The sequence below is a fragment of the Pseudophryne corroboree genome, chromosome 1, assembly GCF_028390025.1.
Source record: "Pseudophryne corroboree isolate aPseCor3 chromosome 1, aPseCor3.hap2, whole genome shotgun sequence".
In the NCBI taxonomy this organism is placed as follows: Eukaryota; Metazoa; Chordata; class Amphibia; order Anura; family Myobatrachidae; genus Pseudophryne; species Pseudophryne corroboree.
The window spans coordinates 661213199-661230790 of NC_086444.1; the positions used below are offsets into that span (position 1 = coordinate 661213199).

General features: G+C 44.5%; 1 protein-coding gene across 3 annotated transcripts in view; it reads right to left on the reverse strand.

The window, feature by feature from the left end:
• CORO2A (coronin 2A) overlaps positions 1–17592 on the reverse strand; it is a 435475-nt gene that overhangs the window by 109001 nt on the left and 308882 nt on the right. For all 3 annotated transcript variants that reach the window (XM_063914669.1, XM_063914671.1, XM_063914670.1), the window contains exon 3: positions 9117–9233. In XM_063914669.1, the coding sequence (XP_063770739.1) occupies positions 9117–9233 (117 nt within the window). The remainder of the gene's footprint in view (positions 1–9116; positions 9234–17592) is intronic.

Below are 17592 nucleotides of genomic sequence, written 5' to 3' on the forward strand. Positions count from 1 at the left end.
ACACTAAAGAACACTAAAAACACTAGTGAGTATGAGGACATTAGAAACAATGGTATTTATCCTGACTTGTTTATATGCATTGTACTAATGTTAATAACACTAATACATTTATTCCTTTGGAGAGGTTGTCAAATGACAGGTACCTCTAGTCATGTTAGGTGGGGCTGCTCGTCTCTGCTGAAATGCTGGGCCAATGTCCGCTATTGGTATTAATGTCCCATTTCCCCTACCTGGCATTCCTAAACAGTCTAATACACATATTTGACATATTAAAAGTACTACCAATTGCTGGTTCCTGGAGAAATAAAGGCCACATTCCTTCCTCCACCATGGACGCCCTTAGGATTTAATTTTTTTAGCTAGTGTATCAAATAGAACTAATGACAGGCTGTGTAACTCCTCAATTTAAAACTTGGGTGCAATATCACGGTATCCATTCTCCCCTACACTGTTTGCCCCCTCAATGCCCATAATCAAAAGGTTATTGCCAGGAATCCATATCTGTCACAGCGGTTCTGACCAATACAATAGTGCAATAATCTGCGTAGATCAGATGATCAAGCTTGATGCCAGTCTTCCATGATCCGATGCTGTCCGCAGTGTACCCCATTTCATTCAAGTGTGAAACCCACTATGCCCCCCCCCCCCCTCCCCCCGGCCATCTCCGAACACTGGGCATCGCCATGACACTTGTGGTCAGCTGACCTTTGATTCCCCAGCCATAGCTACCGCAGCAGACTACTGACTCAAGTCTTCCAATCACTGCTAACTAGAGGGGATAAAAGGGAAGCTCAGACAAGAGGTAAAAGAGTACAGAAAAAAAAATCTCTTTTTTAGGGGCACTCTTTATTTATAATTTATTAAAAATATTACATTTTATTGATATGCATTAAAAAAGGGGATTTAGGTGTCCCATTTTGAGTTCACAGACAATACAAACATTTAACAATAATTAGGCAAAGAAAATGGAATCCCAATCAGTCATTTCAAGTGGCCAAAGGGCTGTATTTAAGAAATAATAATCAGTCCCAAGATTGGTGAACATACAGCAGTACAGATAAGTGTGCTATGTTTAGTAAGGCACATACAGTAAGTAACACATGTGGATGTATGTTCATAGACAAAATATATACAAATGTCAGCCAATGTAAATAGTCATTTCCAATTTTTGGGGAATAAATCCGTCCTGTTAACCACGTATTGCATATGGCTATATTTTTGAACATAACATCAAAGTAGTGCTAGTAATTTTAGGCGAAAATATAGACTTAGGACAATAGTAAATCAATATAAATACATAAAGGCAAAAATAAGAAACAATCTTCAGGTATCACATATATTATCTGTGTATGCCTATACACTGTTAATTTAGTATTACAATTTGTCCATGTGTTGTGAAGCATACAGCAAATTAAATAATCACTGGTGGTATGTTTTAGGATTAATGTAGATATATTTATGTATGGAGGAGGCAAAGACTCATATAGACCACCCCCACTTCCACTGTCCTCCCGTATGTCCTAAAGGACAGTGAACGCGAGGATGAGAGCGTGGGAAGATGGGCCAGAGGTGTGAGAGTATAGAAGAGGGGAAGGCTCTACTGCTGTGGGGCGGCCAGTACAGACACCCCTGTTGGTAAGTAACCAGTGCAGGGGAGTCAGTACAGGGGTACCACACAGTGAGAGTCCATCACAGAGTTAAGTGCTGCTTGTGAGAATCGGATATATACTGTCAATAAAGATAACCCCTGGTAGCAGAAAATCCAGACAGTTTAAATAATAGGGGTTTGTAAACTGTAAGCTCTGGTATCTCACAAGTGTGTTACCAAGACACACCCTGATATAGCCTCATCTGCATATAAGACAAAACAGCACACACTTATCTGTACTGCTGTATGTTCACCAATCTTTGGACTGATTATTATTTCTTAAACACAGCCCTTTAGCTACTTGAAATTACTGATTGGGATTCCATTTTCTCTCTCTAATTATTGTTAAATGTTTGTATTGTCTGTGAACTAAAAACAGTACACCTAAATCCCCTTTTTTAATGCATATCAATAAAATGTAATATTTTTAATAAATTATAAATAAAGAGTGCCCCTAAAAAAGAGTGTTCTTGTCTGTCCTCTATTACCACTGTAATATTCTGACTCATGGGAGCACCACCAACTGAGAAATGATCTCATAGGATTCATACCTGGAAAAATTCTGTTAAATGTTGGTACATATACGTCATTATATACCTGTGTGACCCCTGAGAGCAGATCTGTGCAGAATCAACATCATTCTCTTTAAGCTCAGACAAGAGGCAGATGCCTTGAAAAATGTTGCATCACAGAGCTGCGTCCCTGAGCTCCAGACTTCAGGTTTATGCTGCTTATAGTGGTATTGTCCACAGTCTGATTACACCTGCTGATTTCAGTTCAGCTAGAAAGCATTTGTCATTTCCGGCCTGATTTCAGAGTTTCATCCATCGGTTCCGGTCCTATAACTATATAATTGGTTCCAGTCCAATAACTGCATCATTGGTAGCAGTCCGATATTTACATAATCAGTTCCAACCTGATATCTACAACATTGGGTCCAATAAATAAGGTTTCAGGTAACAATATGGTAAAAAAAAAAAAAGGGGGGAGACTAGATGGGCCAAGTGGTTCTCATCTGCCGTCAAATTTTATGTTTCTATGATATTTACAACGTATGTTCCAACCCGATATCCACCACAACGACTCTAGCACTGGAGTCCCTCCAGCTGTATCATCAGCTTCTATTGTTACCACTGGCCCACTAGAGTCACAGCCGTGAAAATAAAGAACTCCAGACCTGACATTTATCTTTGTTCAACCTTTGACAGGACATCCCCTCCCTTAACTGTTTCTTTTACCTTTCCTTACCATAAAAGGATGAGGGTGTTTAGGTTTAGGCTGTGGGGGGAGGGTTAGGCTACAGGAAGGGGGGTTTAGGTTTAGGCTGCGGGAAGGAGGGGGGTCAGGGTTATGTATCCCCCGGGAGGGTTAGGCTGTGTGTGTGTGGGGGGGGGGGGGGGGGGTTGGGGGGGGGTAGGGTTAGGCTGCGGGAAGGGGGGTTTAGTTTAGGCACCACTGGGGATATTTAGGGATAGGCGGCGGGGTTTAGTTTAGGCTGCGGGAAGGGAGGGTTGGAGTATTTAGATTTGTTTCCCAAAAATACGCGGTCGGTATTTTGACCGCCAGCATCCCGAGCGCCAGTATTTCAGCCCCAACCCATGAACATAAAGCCACAGTGAGTATGAGGACTTGCTTTCCTTGAGTCTTTTGTGGTTTCTCCCACTTGCAAACTAAAGGGCCAGTTCCACACAGGGGACAACTAAGCCATTATTTCAGTAAATTAGGCAAGTAAAGAATGGTTAAGGTTGAAGGATTTTGACCATGACACTTTATTCTCATAGAAAGTCTAAAGTTTACAGATTTTCGGAATTAGTCATAAGACTTTAATCTATTGATGTATTTTAACAGCGTTCTCAGCGGTGGGTGTCAGTGACAAATACCAACATGCAAATTCTCCAAACGGTTTATAGATTGTATTATAGCATAATACAGCTGTCATGATCATGCAGACAGACACATCTGCCACTTTTCATCTCATTGCTTACAATACATGATAGCCTTATATTGAAAGCTAGGATTATACTCTGGTACAAAAGTCCATTTATGATTGCTCGCTCCTGTGAACAAAGGATGCCCTTTGGTTTCAGTCTTCTCAAGAATTTATTTGTATAGTGATCTTCAATCACAGTTCACATGAACTAAAAACATTTGTACAACGCCTGACTCCTTCCGGTGAGTTTTTTTTTTTTTCTTTTTTACAAATCAATCAGCTGCTTCCATGTGAGATCAGGGGCAGCCACAACCATACTGACCGTCTATTGTTTAACAATAAACCAATCAATATGTAACTTCATTTGTGTATGACTTTGCCTACAGGCTTTTCTTCCCACAATGCTTCTCTGTTCTGTGACCATCACTAATTCCTGGTGTGTCAGCTGAAGATTTGTTTAGCATACAAAGCACATATCTATCTGTTTATGCTGACTATATGCAGCAATATTCTTGACTCTAATGCCACATCACGTAGTCTGTAGCCACAATCCTAACCAGCCCACCACCCACCTCTGAACTAATTCATTTCAATAATTGAAAGGAAAAGAACTTTACCTAGTAACATAACGAAATTGGGGCATCTGGACGCAGACTACATGACTGGTGTGTTCTTGTACAGTAGCCGGGCACTGCAGCAGAGAGATCCCATTCCCATTTCCATTCAAGGAACTGCTTACTATTAAAATATAGTTCAGTTCAGCTTAGTACCCCATCCACCTGTTAGCAAGTGGCACCCCCACTCCTGAAAGTTCAGGACAGTTTTGATATGTTTTAACCTTTTTGGGTAATGGAGCCATATGAGCTGTCTATTGGTTTCCTAGACTGCACACTTGCACTTTAGAGCTGCGCTCCTTATGATCACTGGCAGCTTGGCTAGACCCCTGGGAGGAGAGCTTACTGCTCCATACTCAATTTATTTGAGCCCTCCTGCTGCAATGTCCAGATTTAAGAAGTAGCTCCTGCTGAGGATGCTTCACGAATACAGCCTCCTCTGTCTCTTGGGAGAACCTAGTTGCAAGTCCCTTGTCCTGCCTGATGATTTCCTCTCCCTCCAGCGGCCAAGGCATCAAAGGGGCTCCCCACCTCCATCAGAGCCCCCACAGCAGTGATGTACTACAGCCACTCCAGCTTTGTTCTCATCTTCATGACATCTATTGTGATTGGGACTTAGAGCGGTCAGTAAAACTGGCCACCTTTCATTTACAGATGAAGACTTCTGTGTGTTCCCAACTGGATTGGATTCTGCTTGTCTTCATCTGTAGGACCACCCTAGCTGCACCTGGCCTCCTGCTTTTTGTCTACTTTGTATTTGTGCCTACTTCTTTTAGAAGAGGCAACTGCAGCAGAGATCCCCTAGGTGAGCAGCAGTGGTCTAGTCTGAGTAGCATGTGGGGATGTATAATTGTACCTGGTGCACTGTGTCGCATTATATAATTTGGAGGAACTACAATGTAACATAATGTTTGGGGTCTGTGGGATCTACAATGTGGAATAATGTGAACTGGGGCACTAAATTGTGCCATAACGTGAACTGAGGGGCTCTAAAATGTGGCATAATATGAATTGAGGGCAGTAAAATCTGCCATAATGTGAACTGGGGGCAATACAATGTGCCATAATGCAGTGGCAGATTCGAAGGGCATGTTCCACCCCCACGGCACGTGCCACCCCCACCCCCCTGTCATTTAGGGTAAAAAAATATATATATTTTTTAAGCAACTGCATCACCCACTACAGTAATAGACAGCCAACCAGCATACCAACTGTTGCGAGACCCATGAGTAGTGTTGCGTGGCATATGAGACAGGAGACTATGCCGGTGTGCATGATACACGCATCAGGTATCGCAGCGCCTCCATGGGACTTTGGGTAGCAACACATCCCTCCCGAACACTCCCATCTTTGCGGTGGAGAGCGGGAAGCCGGGGACATATAGAAGTACTCACTGTCGTAGGAGAGTAAACGGGGATTGTGAATCTCGCAACAACTCACTTTCTCCCTGTCTCACTCCTCTCTCTCACTCTCCCAACTTATTCTATAGGGTCAATCCTATAACCCACGAAGAGTGCGATGTGCCGTTGCCGCACCATTTAAACATCAGCAACGGCACTAGATCTCGCACCCTTCGCATGCTGAATTTGCACTAAAGTGCTTGGAGCCCTATGTGGCAATGTGCAAATTCAGGCCTCCGTAGATTGCGGCCGCTGCCACGATGATATGCACCCGATCGACCCCTAGCTCTCCCCTACTCTTCCCTCGCTCATCCCCATCTCTCACTCTTCCCCTTCTCTCCCTCCTGCTTCTCTCTCACTCCTCACTCTCTTTCCCCCCTCTCTGTCCCCTCCTCCCTCACTCTCCCCTCTCTCTCTCTCTCTCTCTCTCTCTCCTTACCGCACCCTGTCACTAACTGCCTCTCCATCTTCCACTGCACCACCATCTGCCTCTCCCAGCATCACTGTCTCAAAATCACCCTCTATATGGGATAGGGACTATCTGCCCATAAACCTAAAGATACAGGGCATCGTCCGAGCATAACAATTTGTGGACACCTGGTGAATAAGCGGGCACATAGGCTAGAAATGGGGTATGAGAAAATGTGACCACAGAAATATTTAAACACAAAAGTATAATCTAATCTACAGCACTCTCCACCTAACTGGAGTGGCAGAGGGATGATACATTATTTAAACATATATTCACTCCAAACTGTATTTTATTTAAAAACAGGAAATGTTTGACATTGATGCAATTGGCCAGTTTAACATAAATTGCAATATGGGGATTTACCAGTGCTTATTTTTGCATAGAACTTTAAATAGAAGAAAACAAATAATCTACAGTTTAATGCAACTCTGGGATTTGTAGTAACAAGTTATAATTTAAACACTGACATTTTCAGATAGTTTTAAGTAAACAGTGTTTGTGCAACGTTTATAAAGTTAATATTTCTAACTGCCGCTATTGTGAAATTTTTGCAACAGACTTTACACTTTCTAGATTACAGTTCTGTTATGCTATAATCTCTTCACACAACAACAATATAAATTATTACAAGCATCATTTATTATTTATTTATTACCAATTATTTATATAGCGCACACATTTTCCGCAGCGCTTTACAGAGATGCAAATATATATATATAGGGGTATATGCAATTGCGGTCGAATTGCCGCAAATGTCGAAAAACGGGGCATTTTCGACAAAAAAAAACCTGTCGAATTGGATTCGACAATGCAATACAGTACTTTTCGACAAAAAAACTGCCGTTTCAGATTCGACTTTTTGCAATTCGACATTTACTCAAATTCGACATGTCTGCAATGGTAAAAATGCGGCTAAAAGGGGTCCCATGTTTACACATGGGACCCCTTTCCCCGAATGCCGGGACTCCCCGTGACTGCTGTCAAAGAGGGTCCCTTCAGCCAATCAGGGAGCGCCACGTCATGGCACTCTCCTGATTGGCTGTGCGCGTCTGAGCTGTCAGGCGGCGCACTCGAGATACAATGTAGCACATAGGCGCTCCATTATATCCAATGGTGGGAACTTTGCGGTCAGCGGTTGACCGCGAGTAACCTCGCGGTCAACCGCTAACCCGCAAAGTTCCCACCATTGAATATAATGGAGCGCCTATGTGCTATGCGCCGCCTGACAGCTCAGACGCGCACAGCCAATCAGGAGAGTGCCACAACGTGGCACTCCCTGATTGGCTGAAAGGACCCTCTTTGACAGCAGTCACGGGGGGTCCCGGCAGTCGGGGAAAGGGGTCCCATGTGTAAACATGGGACCCCTTTCAGTGCGTGGATCGTGTTTTGTGGTTTTTTATTTTGCCAAGTACGTGGATTACAAACTAAGAAGAGGACCGATCTACACTGGATTGTTGTGAGTATAATTTTATTTACAGGTACCCCGTGGATTCTACGTTGAGAAGGGGACCGAGCCTCGTGTCAACATAGGTAAGTATGTGTGTATGTCGGTGTGCATGTATGTAATAAAGTTGTACTGTTACGGTGTGTGTGTACTGTTTTTATCTGGGTATTTTTTTTTGTAGAAGAACTACAGGTACCAGCGGGCCCGTTCCCCCCCCCCCCCCGCATGCTGGTACTTGTGGTTCTCCAAGTACCAGCTTGCGGGGAGGCTTGCTGGGATTTGTAGTTCTGCTACAAAAAACAATATTCTTTTTTTTACACTTGGCTATCAGCCTCCCATCCGCCGCCCTTGGATGGGGGGGGGGGGGGGGGGACACAGCCTCGGGCTTCACCCCTGGCCCTTGGGTGGCTGGGGGGGGGGGGAACCCTTGATTTAAGGGGTCCCCACTCCTCCAGGGTACCACGGCCAGGGGTGACTAGTTAGTGATTTAATGCCAGAGCCGCAGGGACCGATATAAAAGTGTCCCCGGCTGTGGCATTATCTCTCTGACTAGTGGAGCCCGGTGCTGGTGTTAAAAATACAGGGGACCCCTACGTCTTTTGTCCCCCGTATTTTTGGCACCAGGACCGGACGCAGAGCCCGGTGCTGGTTGTTAAAATACGGGGGATCCCATGTAATTTTTCCCCCCGTATTTTTACAACCAGGACCGGCTCAAAGAACCCGAGGCTGGTTATGCTTAGGAGGGGGGACCCCACGCAATTTTTTTCAGTTTTTTTTTTTTTAACACTTTTGTGCCGTCCATGAAGTCGAATCCAGGACGCACACTATTCGTCAATTGGTCCGTTTTTCGACAGCGGGACTGTCGAATCCGTTTTCTATTGAATATGTCGAATTCGGGTCCCGGCGGCCGGGATTCAACTGTCGAATTGTGTCGAATCCAAAAACGGTCAAATTCCAGCCGGAATTCGACCGCAATTGCATATACCCCATAAAATTAGAACCCATAAAATTAATCTTCTGCATTACCAGTTCAGATTACTCAATAAAGAAGCAGGGTAGTTTATTAACATCATAAAGATTAGCATGACTGACTAAAAAATGCATATTGTGTCAGCTGTTACCATGGTAATCTAAACCTTAGAAAATGTAAACCTCAGCCGCATGTCATTTTACCACCAATTTAGGCAGCTAATGGCCCCTATACATCTGCAACCATGATTCCACGACCCACCGGCACTGCCAATCTTCAGCCAAACCATTGGGGAATCTGAGAAATGAAACATGGTAAAGATGCCTGATTTTTCCCATCCTGACAAAGAAACGGGACTGTCCCGTAAAAATCAGGACAGTTTGGAGGTATGCTGTGGGGAACACTGTAGCATGCACTTGCTCTAGGTACTGCAGTTCCTGACAACTAGTCATTAAGCATGACATGGAATTATGAAGATGATATGCGATAAATAAGATTAATTCATATTTTATATTTTTCTCATTTATCTGAATTCAAGTATCTGTTACATCTACATCTTTTTCCAATTATAAAGCCTTTTCAGCATCCATGAACTACCATTTCTGTTACCAATCAAGTATAATCTTTAATAGACTTACAGATGCATCCTCTGAACAGGAAGCGATTACGTAGTCATCAAAGGGGTTCCACTTGATGTCCAACACATTTCCTTTGTGACCGCAAACTTTAGGATAATGAGGATCGAGTTTTCCTGACTGCAAACAAAAATAAGAATTTTCCTTTAAAAAGTAAATGTAACTCCTACTTTCAAACCATGTGTTACTGTGTATGATTAGCACCAGTCACCATGTGGTTGACATGCTGCCAAATGGTATGTCACATGTTGGGAGCAGAGTATGGGGCAAAGCTTGGAGAGAGATAAAGTACCAACCAGCTCCTACCTGCCATGTTACAGAGGGATGCGGTTACATTGCCGGCAGTCGGGATCCTGGACAATGCCATCAGCCGGAATCCCTGCTAACAGGGGCTATTCCCACTCGTGGGTATCCAAAACACCCATAGAGTGGGAATAGAACACCGAGCCCGCAGCGTGGCGAGCACCCGCAAGGGGCTTCGTTGCACTCACCCCCCCCCCCCCCCCCCCCCCCACTGGCATTCTGGCGGGTGGGATCTCAGTGTCGGTATGCTGACCACCGTGATCCTGGCTGCCGGCATGCCATACCCATCGCGTTACAGGATGACAAGAGCTGGATGGTTGGTACTTTATTTCTCCTCAAGCTTTGCTAAATCTGCCCTATATGTCAGATACACACTAACAAAATGATTTGTCTATATTAGCCACAAGTTATACTGCAGTTACACTTTTCTTAATCCTCATTTACCCAAGCACCTTTGTGAGATTCCAGACACCTGTACTGGCCACAAAACACACATATACAGTGTCATTTTTGTTTTCTATAGCTTTAGTAACTGACCACTTTAAAGTTTACTTATTGCATAACTACATAAATTCTGCTACAAAAGCTCACTAAATGGATTACCATGAAACATAAATCTCTGCAATCTAGTTAACTATTTACAATATACTCTTACATTAACATTAACATTATTTGTTTAATATGTCTATTAAGCGCAGAATGAAAAGAAAAATAATTCTGCCAACTGAGACCATTCATATTTGTCATTTTGCATGTGCTTAAGTGGTGTTATACTGCATTATGGGGGTAATTCAGATCTGATCGCAGCAGCAAATTTGTTAGCAGTTGGGCAAAACCATGTGCACGGCAGGGGGGGGGTGCAGATATAACATGTGCAGAGAGAGTTAGATTAGAGTGGGGGGGTGTTCAAACTGAAATCTAAATTGCAGTGTAAAAATAAAGCAGCCAGTATTTACTCTGCACAGAAACAATATAACCCCCCCAAATCTAACTCTCTGCAAATGTTATATCTGCCCCCCTAGCAGTGCACATGGTTTTGCCCAAATGCTAACAAATTTGCTGCTGCGATCAACTCTGATTTACCTCCTATGTCATTGTGAATGCTTCATGTTCCATTTCAGTGCATCATACTAGCTGCAACACAGCTGAAAACATACATCTCAATGGTAATGCAGCTTAAATGCAATAAGATGCAATTAAAGAAGTTACAGTGTCTTTACAAGTGCACCTATCTGGAATAAGAGAACATAATCCTATGTTTATCACTGATAAATGCATTTGGTTATATTGACCACGTTACATTGTAGTTACACTTTTTACTCACTCCGGATTACTGATTGTTATTTAATATAGTAATATTCTCCTAACGGGGTGAAATGTATGCTATACTTGTATAACATTGAATTTTATAATAAAAACAGAATATATATATTTTATTTTTAAAGTACTAAATACACTTTTTAATCACCATTTTATCAAGCACTATTTCACACTGTGGTGGGATTCAAGACACCTGCATACAGAACAAACCACCAAAAGACACCTGTACAAAGTGTTATTTCACCCAAAGTTCTCTGCAGATGTACTGTACACGTGCAATCTTCACTTTTACACATGCGCAGTACAGAAACCTGTAAATGACCATGGTTAAAAACATTTTTTATAAGTGTGCTGTCCAGTCCGTGCATCTGAACTAATTCATTACCCAAAGATTACAGGTCGCTGGTGAGCTACGCTGGTGGCAAAGACTATTAATGCTTTAGAGGGGAGTGTCTCTTGCACATGGTCTTATTGGACCATCCTATTTTTAACCATGTATCCCACAACTTTATCAAACCATTTTCCCTTTTTACTCTGCTGTTCAGTGTCTGCCTCCTGCTGTCTCTGTATAATAAAGCCTTTTATAGCATTTACCATATTTTGTGCTAGCATGGCATAATACATCATAACATGAAGGCAGTGAAAGAGAACCAATAAGGAATCACTCCTGGTAAAGCAAATATTATAGAGGAGATTGTGTGTACAACACAAAGGCCGGATTTGAAAAGAATGCGATTTGGTAAACAGCTGATGTTTTATTCATCTGCTCTTTGGGGTGCTTCCGAGTTGTTCGCTCGCTAGCTGCTTTTAGCAGCATTGCACACGCTAAGCCGCCGCCCTCTGGGAGTGTATCTTAGCTTAGCAGAATAGCGAACGAAAGATTAGCAGAATTGCAAATAGAAATTTCTTAGCAGTTTGTGAGTAGCTCCAGACTTACTCAGCCATTGCGACCAGCTCAGTCCTTTTCGTTCCTGGTTTGACGTCACAAACACACCCAGCGTTTGCCCAACCACTCCCCCGTTTCTCCAGCCACTCCTGCGTTTTGCAACGCGAACGCCTGCATTTTTCTGCACAGTCCCATAAAACGGCCAGTTTCCGCCCAGAAACACCCACTTCCTGTCAATCACACTACGATCAGCACAGCGATGAAAAAGCTTTGTTATGCCGTGAGTAAAATACCTAACTTTTGTGTAAAATAACTAAGCGCATGCGCTCTGCGAACCTTGCGCATGCGCAGTAAGCGACTAATCGCAGTATAGCGAAAATCGGCAACGAGCTAACAACTCGGAATGACCCCCCTTGTGTCAGAGTCGCACTGCACATGCATCCACATTTTGTCCATACAGAGTCACAGAAAAAATGTAGATGCGCAGATGCAGAAATGTGAGGGGCATTCCTGGATGCCGATTAGGAGCTAACGGGGTGGCTAAAAAGATGCACAGAGATATTGCATTTTATGGAAGTGTCGACTACAATGGATTAGCTGTACCTGCCATAATACTGGTGCAAGTTTTGATGATGCAACCGACAGTGTGTCCATAGACACAACAGACGGTAATCTCAGTTACTGCACATTCGCACGCACTGATGTATTCCAGGGAAGGGCTTTGTAGCTGCATTAGCATACAGTCACGAACACAACTGTGGCAAAAGACAAAAGGACAGTGGCAGTTGCTTCTGACTAAGAATCAGGCCCATAATGGCAGGTCCACTTGGGGAAATGCGCAACATTCTGCAGGGAACTTTATAATGAGGTGCATCTTCTGCAGAACAGTTTTATACATTTTGCTCATCTCTAGATCTCTCGTGTACAATAACCATCCCCGAAAGAAGTAAATGCACTTCCATTAAAGTGTTAACACATTTATTTTTTAATCTGCACGTTATTTCCTTTTGTGAAAAAACTTTGGATCAGAATATTTTTTGCACTGTATAATTTGAAAAACCAAAAAAACTCACTTTACTGATCAATGTTGTACTGCAAATGCTTCCAAAAAATAGGATTTTAAATACGGTAAATCCTTTTCTCGTAGTCCATAAGGGATATTGGGGACAGATTAGTACAACGGGGTATAGACGTGTCCAAAGGAGCCAGTGCACCTCAAATTTCTTCAACTGGGTGTGCTGGCTCCTGCCCTCCATGCCTCCTCCCACAGCTCAGTTATAGGTAAACCGCGCCCGAAGGAGAATGACATACTTGAGAGAAGGAACATAACAAAAAGTGTGGTGAGAATTTCACACCAGCACACCAATAAATAACTTAGCCAGCAACATCTGGCAACATTAACAGCAACAACTGAACAGGAACACATACAGAGAACCTGCAGAAAGTCACCGCACAGAGGCGGGCCCCCAATATCCCTTATGGACTACGAGAAAACGATTTACCGCATTGAAAATCCTATTTTCTCTAGCATTCATAAGGGATATTGGGGACAGGTTAGTATGATGGGGATGTCCCAAAGGTTCCAGAACGGGCGGGAACATGTGGACACATCTGCAGCACAGCCTGCCCAAACTGGATATCCTCTTTGGTCAGGGTATCAAACTTGTAGAACTTCTCAAAGGTGTTCTTCCCCGACTAGGTAGCAGCTCGGCATAGTTGCAGGGCTGAGACTCCGCGGGCAGCCACCCAGGAAGAGCCCACCGATCTTGTAGAGTGGGCCTTCAGAGACTGTGGAACCGGTAAGGCTGCCGACACATAGGCCTGCTGGATAGTAAGCCTTATCCAACGAGCAGTGGACTCCATAGAAGCAGGGCAACCCTTTTTCTGCGCATCATAGAGCGCTCACGCGCAAAGTATGGGTACAAATCCCTTTGTGTTTGTACTCAGGTTCTAGCGAAGTTTTCCTTCACACTGACGGCCGCAAGAAGATTGACAGGAAGGGGGCGCTACTGGGTGTCAACTGACCGTTTTCAGGGAGTGTCTGAAAAAATGCAGACGTGGATGGGCGTTCGCTGGGCGGGTGTATGACATCAAATCCCGACACGAATAGGCTGAAGTGATCGCAAGCGCTGAGTAGGTTCAGAGCTACTCTGAAACTGCACAAACTGTTTTTGCAGAGCTCGGCTGCACAAGCGTTCGTACTTCTGCTAAGCTAAAATATACTCCCCAGTGGACGGCGGCATAGCGTTTGCACGGCTGCTAAAACTAGCTAGCGAGCGATCAACTCGGAATGACCCCTCAAGTATGGTCTTTTGCATGAAAAGGCCCCCAATCTGAGACACGCCTAGCAGAAGCCAAGGCCAGTAACATCACCATTTTCCACGTGAGGTACTTATCTTCTACTGTCGTCAGAGGTTCAAACCAGGAGTACTGTAGAAAATGTAATACTGCATCCAGATCCCAAGGTGTCGTAGGCGGCACGATTGAAGGTTGTATGTGAAGCACCCCTTGCAAGAAAGGTCTGAACTTCTGGCAAGAGAGACAACTTCTTCTGAAAGAAGATGGAAAGAGCTGAAATCTGGACCTTAATGGATCCCAGACGTAAGCCTTTATCCACTCCAGCCTGCAGGAATCGTAGGAACCTTCCCAAGTTGAATTCTGCAGAGGGATATGATGATAGTGTTTCGACGTCACAGGTTTTTTGGCTTGCATTACAGTGGCAATGACCTTTTTGGAAAGCCCTTTGTGGGCTAGGATGCTCCGCTCAAATTCCATGCCGTCAAACGAAGCCGCCGTAAGTCTGGGCCATTAAGCCATTAAGTGGGCACTAGATACCTTGAGATATTACCTCTTGGGTAGACAATTCAGACTAGTGACAGACCATGCCCCTTTAAAATGGATGTATGTAAATAGAGGCAAGAATGCTCGTGTAACTAGATGGTTTCTAGCGTTGCAGGACTTTAAGTTTACTATCGAACATAGACCGGGAACACAATTGGCCAACGCAGATGCATTGTCTCGCATCTTCTGTTTGGGGGCTACAAGTGTTCCGGCCCCTAGGTCGAAACAGGGGAGGGGGATATGTGACAAGAACACTGGGATAGTGTTTGAGGGCAGGTATATTTGTCCCAGGTTCTTGTCTTACATGTTTTAGAAAATGTTAACTTCTAGGAAAAATGCTTTTTGTTTTGTCTGAACCTTTTCAGTTTGCTGTAAAAGCTGGGTAAAGGCTCTGAGAGAGAGATAAGGCGAGTTCTAGACATTGGGCCCAGTTCGGGTCTTTGGCCTCACAGAGAGCTAATCAGGGTTTCAGCTGTGTAAGAGTGATATAGTGCTTCTAACCTGATTAGTATGGGCAGACTGCCTGGGAAGGCTGCAGGATCTGTGTGTGAGAGACACGCTTTCTGATGCAAGTAAGCTATACAGTATGTACTGAAGAACTCTGTGTTTTGTTTAGTGACAGTTAGGAATATCTTATGTTTAGTTAGTGCCGGACAGGCAAGGTATTTTTATTTTTGGGTTTTGTTTTATTTTCTGTTTCAATAAAACTGGCCGGGGTCAGTTGTACCAGAAACTGGACTTGTGTTGTTCCTCAGCTGCTGCGTGCGGCCATATTCCCCAGGAAAAGGCGCCTTGCACCCCTACAGTGTTACAACTTGGTGGAGAATGCGAGCACACCGTTCTGCGCATAAGTGAAAGCAGCAGCTTTGTGAGGCCTGCAGAAAACGGTGGTTTATGCAGATACAGCCCAGTGTGAAGTTACTGAGACTCACCCCTGAGGGTTTGATATATGTCCTGGGTGAAAGCAGCTACAAAGCCGCCTGAAAAATCTGTCGACATGGAGGATCTGCTTAAAGCCTTGCTGCAAGCTACAGCGGCTCAGCAGGAGGCCAACCGACAGCAGCAGGTGGCAATGGAAGAAAATAGGAGACAACAGCAGGTGGCAATGGAGGAAAATTGGAGACTACAGCAGGAGGCCAACAGACAGCAGCAGGTGGCAATGGAGGAAAATAAGAGACAACAGCAGGCAGTTGTTGATGAACTTTACAGGCAACAGCGTCAGGATAGAGAGGCCTTAACAGAAGTGGTGCAGAGCCTTGCAGCCCGGATTGGAGATGTGGCCGTCAGTGCTCCGACCAGCTCTAGTTCTATACGGGCCAGTCACTTCCTGCAGAAAATGACAGAGGCTGATGATGTGGAGGCCTACTTGACCACGTTTGAAAGGACTGCAGAGCGTGAGAACTGGCCAAAAGCACAGTGGGCCAGTCTGCTGGCACCTTTCCTGTCAGGTGAGCCCCAAAAAGCTTACTTTGATTTAAGCCCTGCTGAGGCTCGGGACTATGATAAACTAAAGACTGAGATCCTGACCCGCCTGGGAGTCACGCTGTCAGTACGAGCACAACGGGTGCACCGTTGGCTGTACGCCATGGAGAAGCCTCCGCGCTCCCAGATGCACGACCTTATTCAGCTAACAAAAAAATGGCTACAGCCAGAGACATTAACTGGTCCCCAGATGGTGGAAAGAGTCGTCATGGACCGCTACTTGAGATCTTTGCCCATGGTCCTGCGCAAGTGGGTGAGCCATGGAAACCCGGGTACTGCTGACTAATTAGTGGACATGGTAGAGAGGTATTTGGCAGCAGAGGAACTACTGATGACCACCCAGCAACCCATAGATCCTCGACAGCGCCCTTCAGTAAAGACTGGTAAGACTGTTCCGTGGGAAAACGTTGCTGGGCGGTTAAGAGAACGCAAGGCTGGAGAGACTGTAAACACTGGCCCTGGAGACAGGCCAATGGGGCTAGAACGGTCTATGCTGCCCAAACGGGTTGATAATCGTGTGGTTAAATGTTTTAGGTGTGGTATGCCAGGTCATGTTATTGCCAATTGCCCAGTCACGCAAGAACCCATGCAATGTGATGCTGCCTTTGAATGTTGCAGAATGTCTTTCTTTGCTAGGTTAGCCTGTACTGTGGTACCTTCACCTGAGCTGGAAAAACAAATGTGTGATGTGTTCTTAGAGGGTAACCGGGTAGAGGCCTTGCTAGATTCAGGAAGTTTAGTTACCCTCGTGAAAGCTGGGTTAGTGAACCCCTTAAAGGTCCAGCAAATACCTATTGGGGTAACTTGCATACATGGGGATACCCAACATTATGCCACTGCTGAGGTGAATATAGAAACTTGTTGTGGGTCAGCAATGGTTAAAGTGGGACTGGTCCCTACCTTGGTGCATGAGGCCATAATAGGGAGGGATTTTCCTCATTTTTGGAAACTGTGGGAATCACGGTTATCAACAGATGTGAGAAGTAAAAAGCCAGTTGATAATACCGGTGATTTTATGGATGTACGTGGGTCTTCGGAACTTTCTGGCCCTTTGCCTTTTGCTAGTTTGGCTGGGGAAGTGACAGATGGGGAGTCCAGTGAGGACCCTCTTGCCGGGAACAGAGACATAATAGTTAGAACTGAAAGCGTGCCTGACCTGGAGGTAAAGAAGGATCTGTTTGCGTCTGAACAGTTAAAGGATCCTACCTTAATAAAGGCTAGAGAGAATGTTAAGATTGTTAATGGGGAACCTGTGGTACCAGGTGACAGGGTTACGTATCCCCACATGGCCATCTGTAATGAGCTCTTGTACCACATTGTCAAAAGGGGTGAGGATGTGGTGGAACAGCTGGTAGTTCCCCAGCCTTATCGGAGAACGGTACTAGATTTAGCTCATAGTCACGTTACCGCAGGACATTTAGGGGCAGAAAAAACCACTGAAAGAGTTTTACAAAGGTTCTTTTGGCCAGGGGTTTATAAAGAAGTGTCTGAATATTGTTCTTCCTGTCCTGAATGCCAGTATCATGCCCCTAGACCCCATTTCAGGAGCCCACTAGTTCCCATGCCTATTATAGAGGTCCCGTTTGACAGAATAGCCATGGATCTCGTGGGGCCCTTGTTAAAGTCTGCTCGGGGCCATCAGTATAT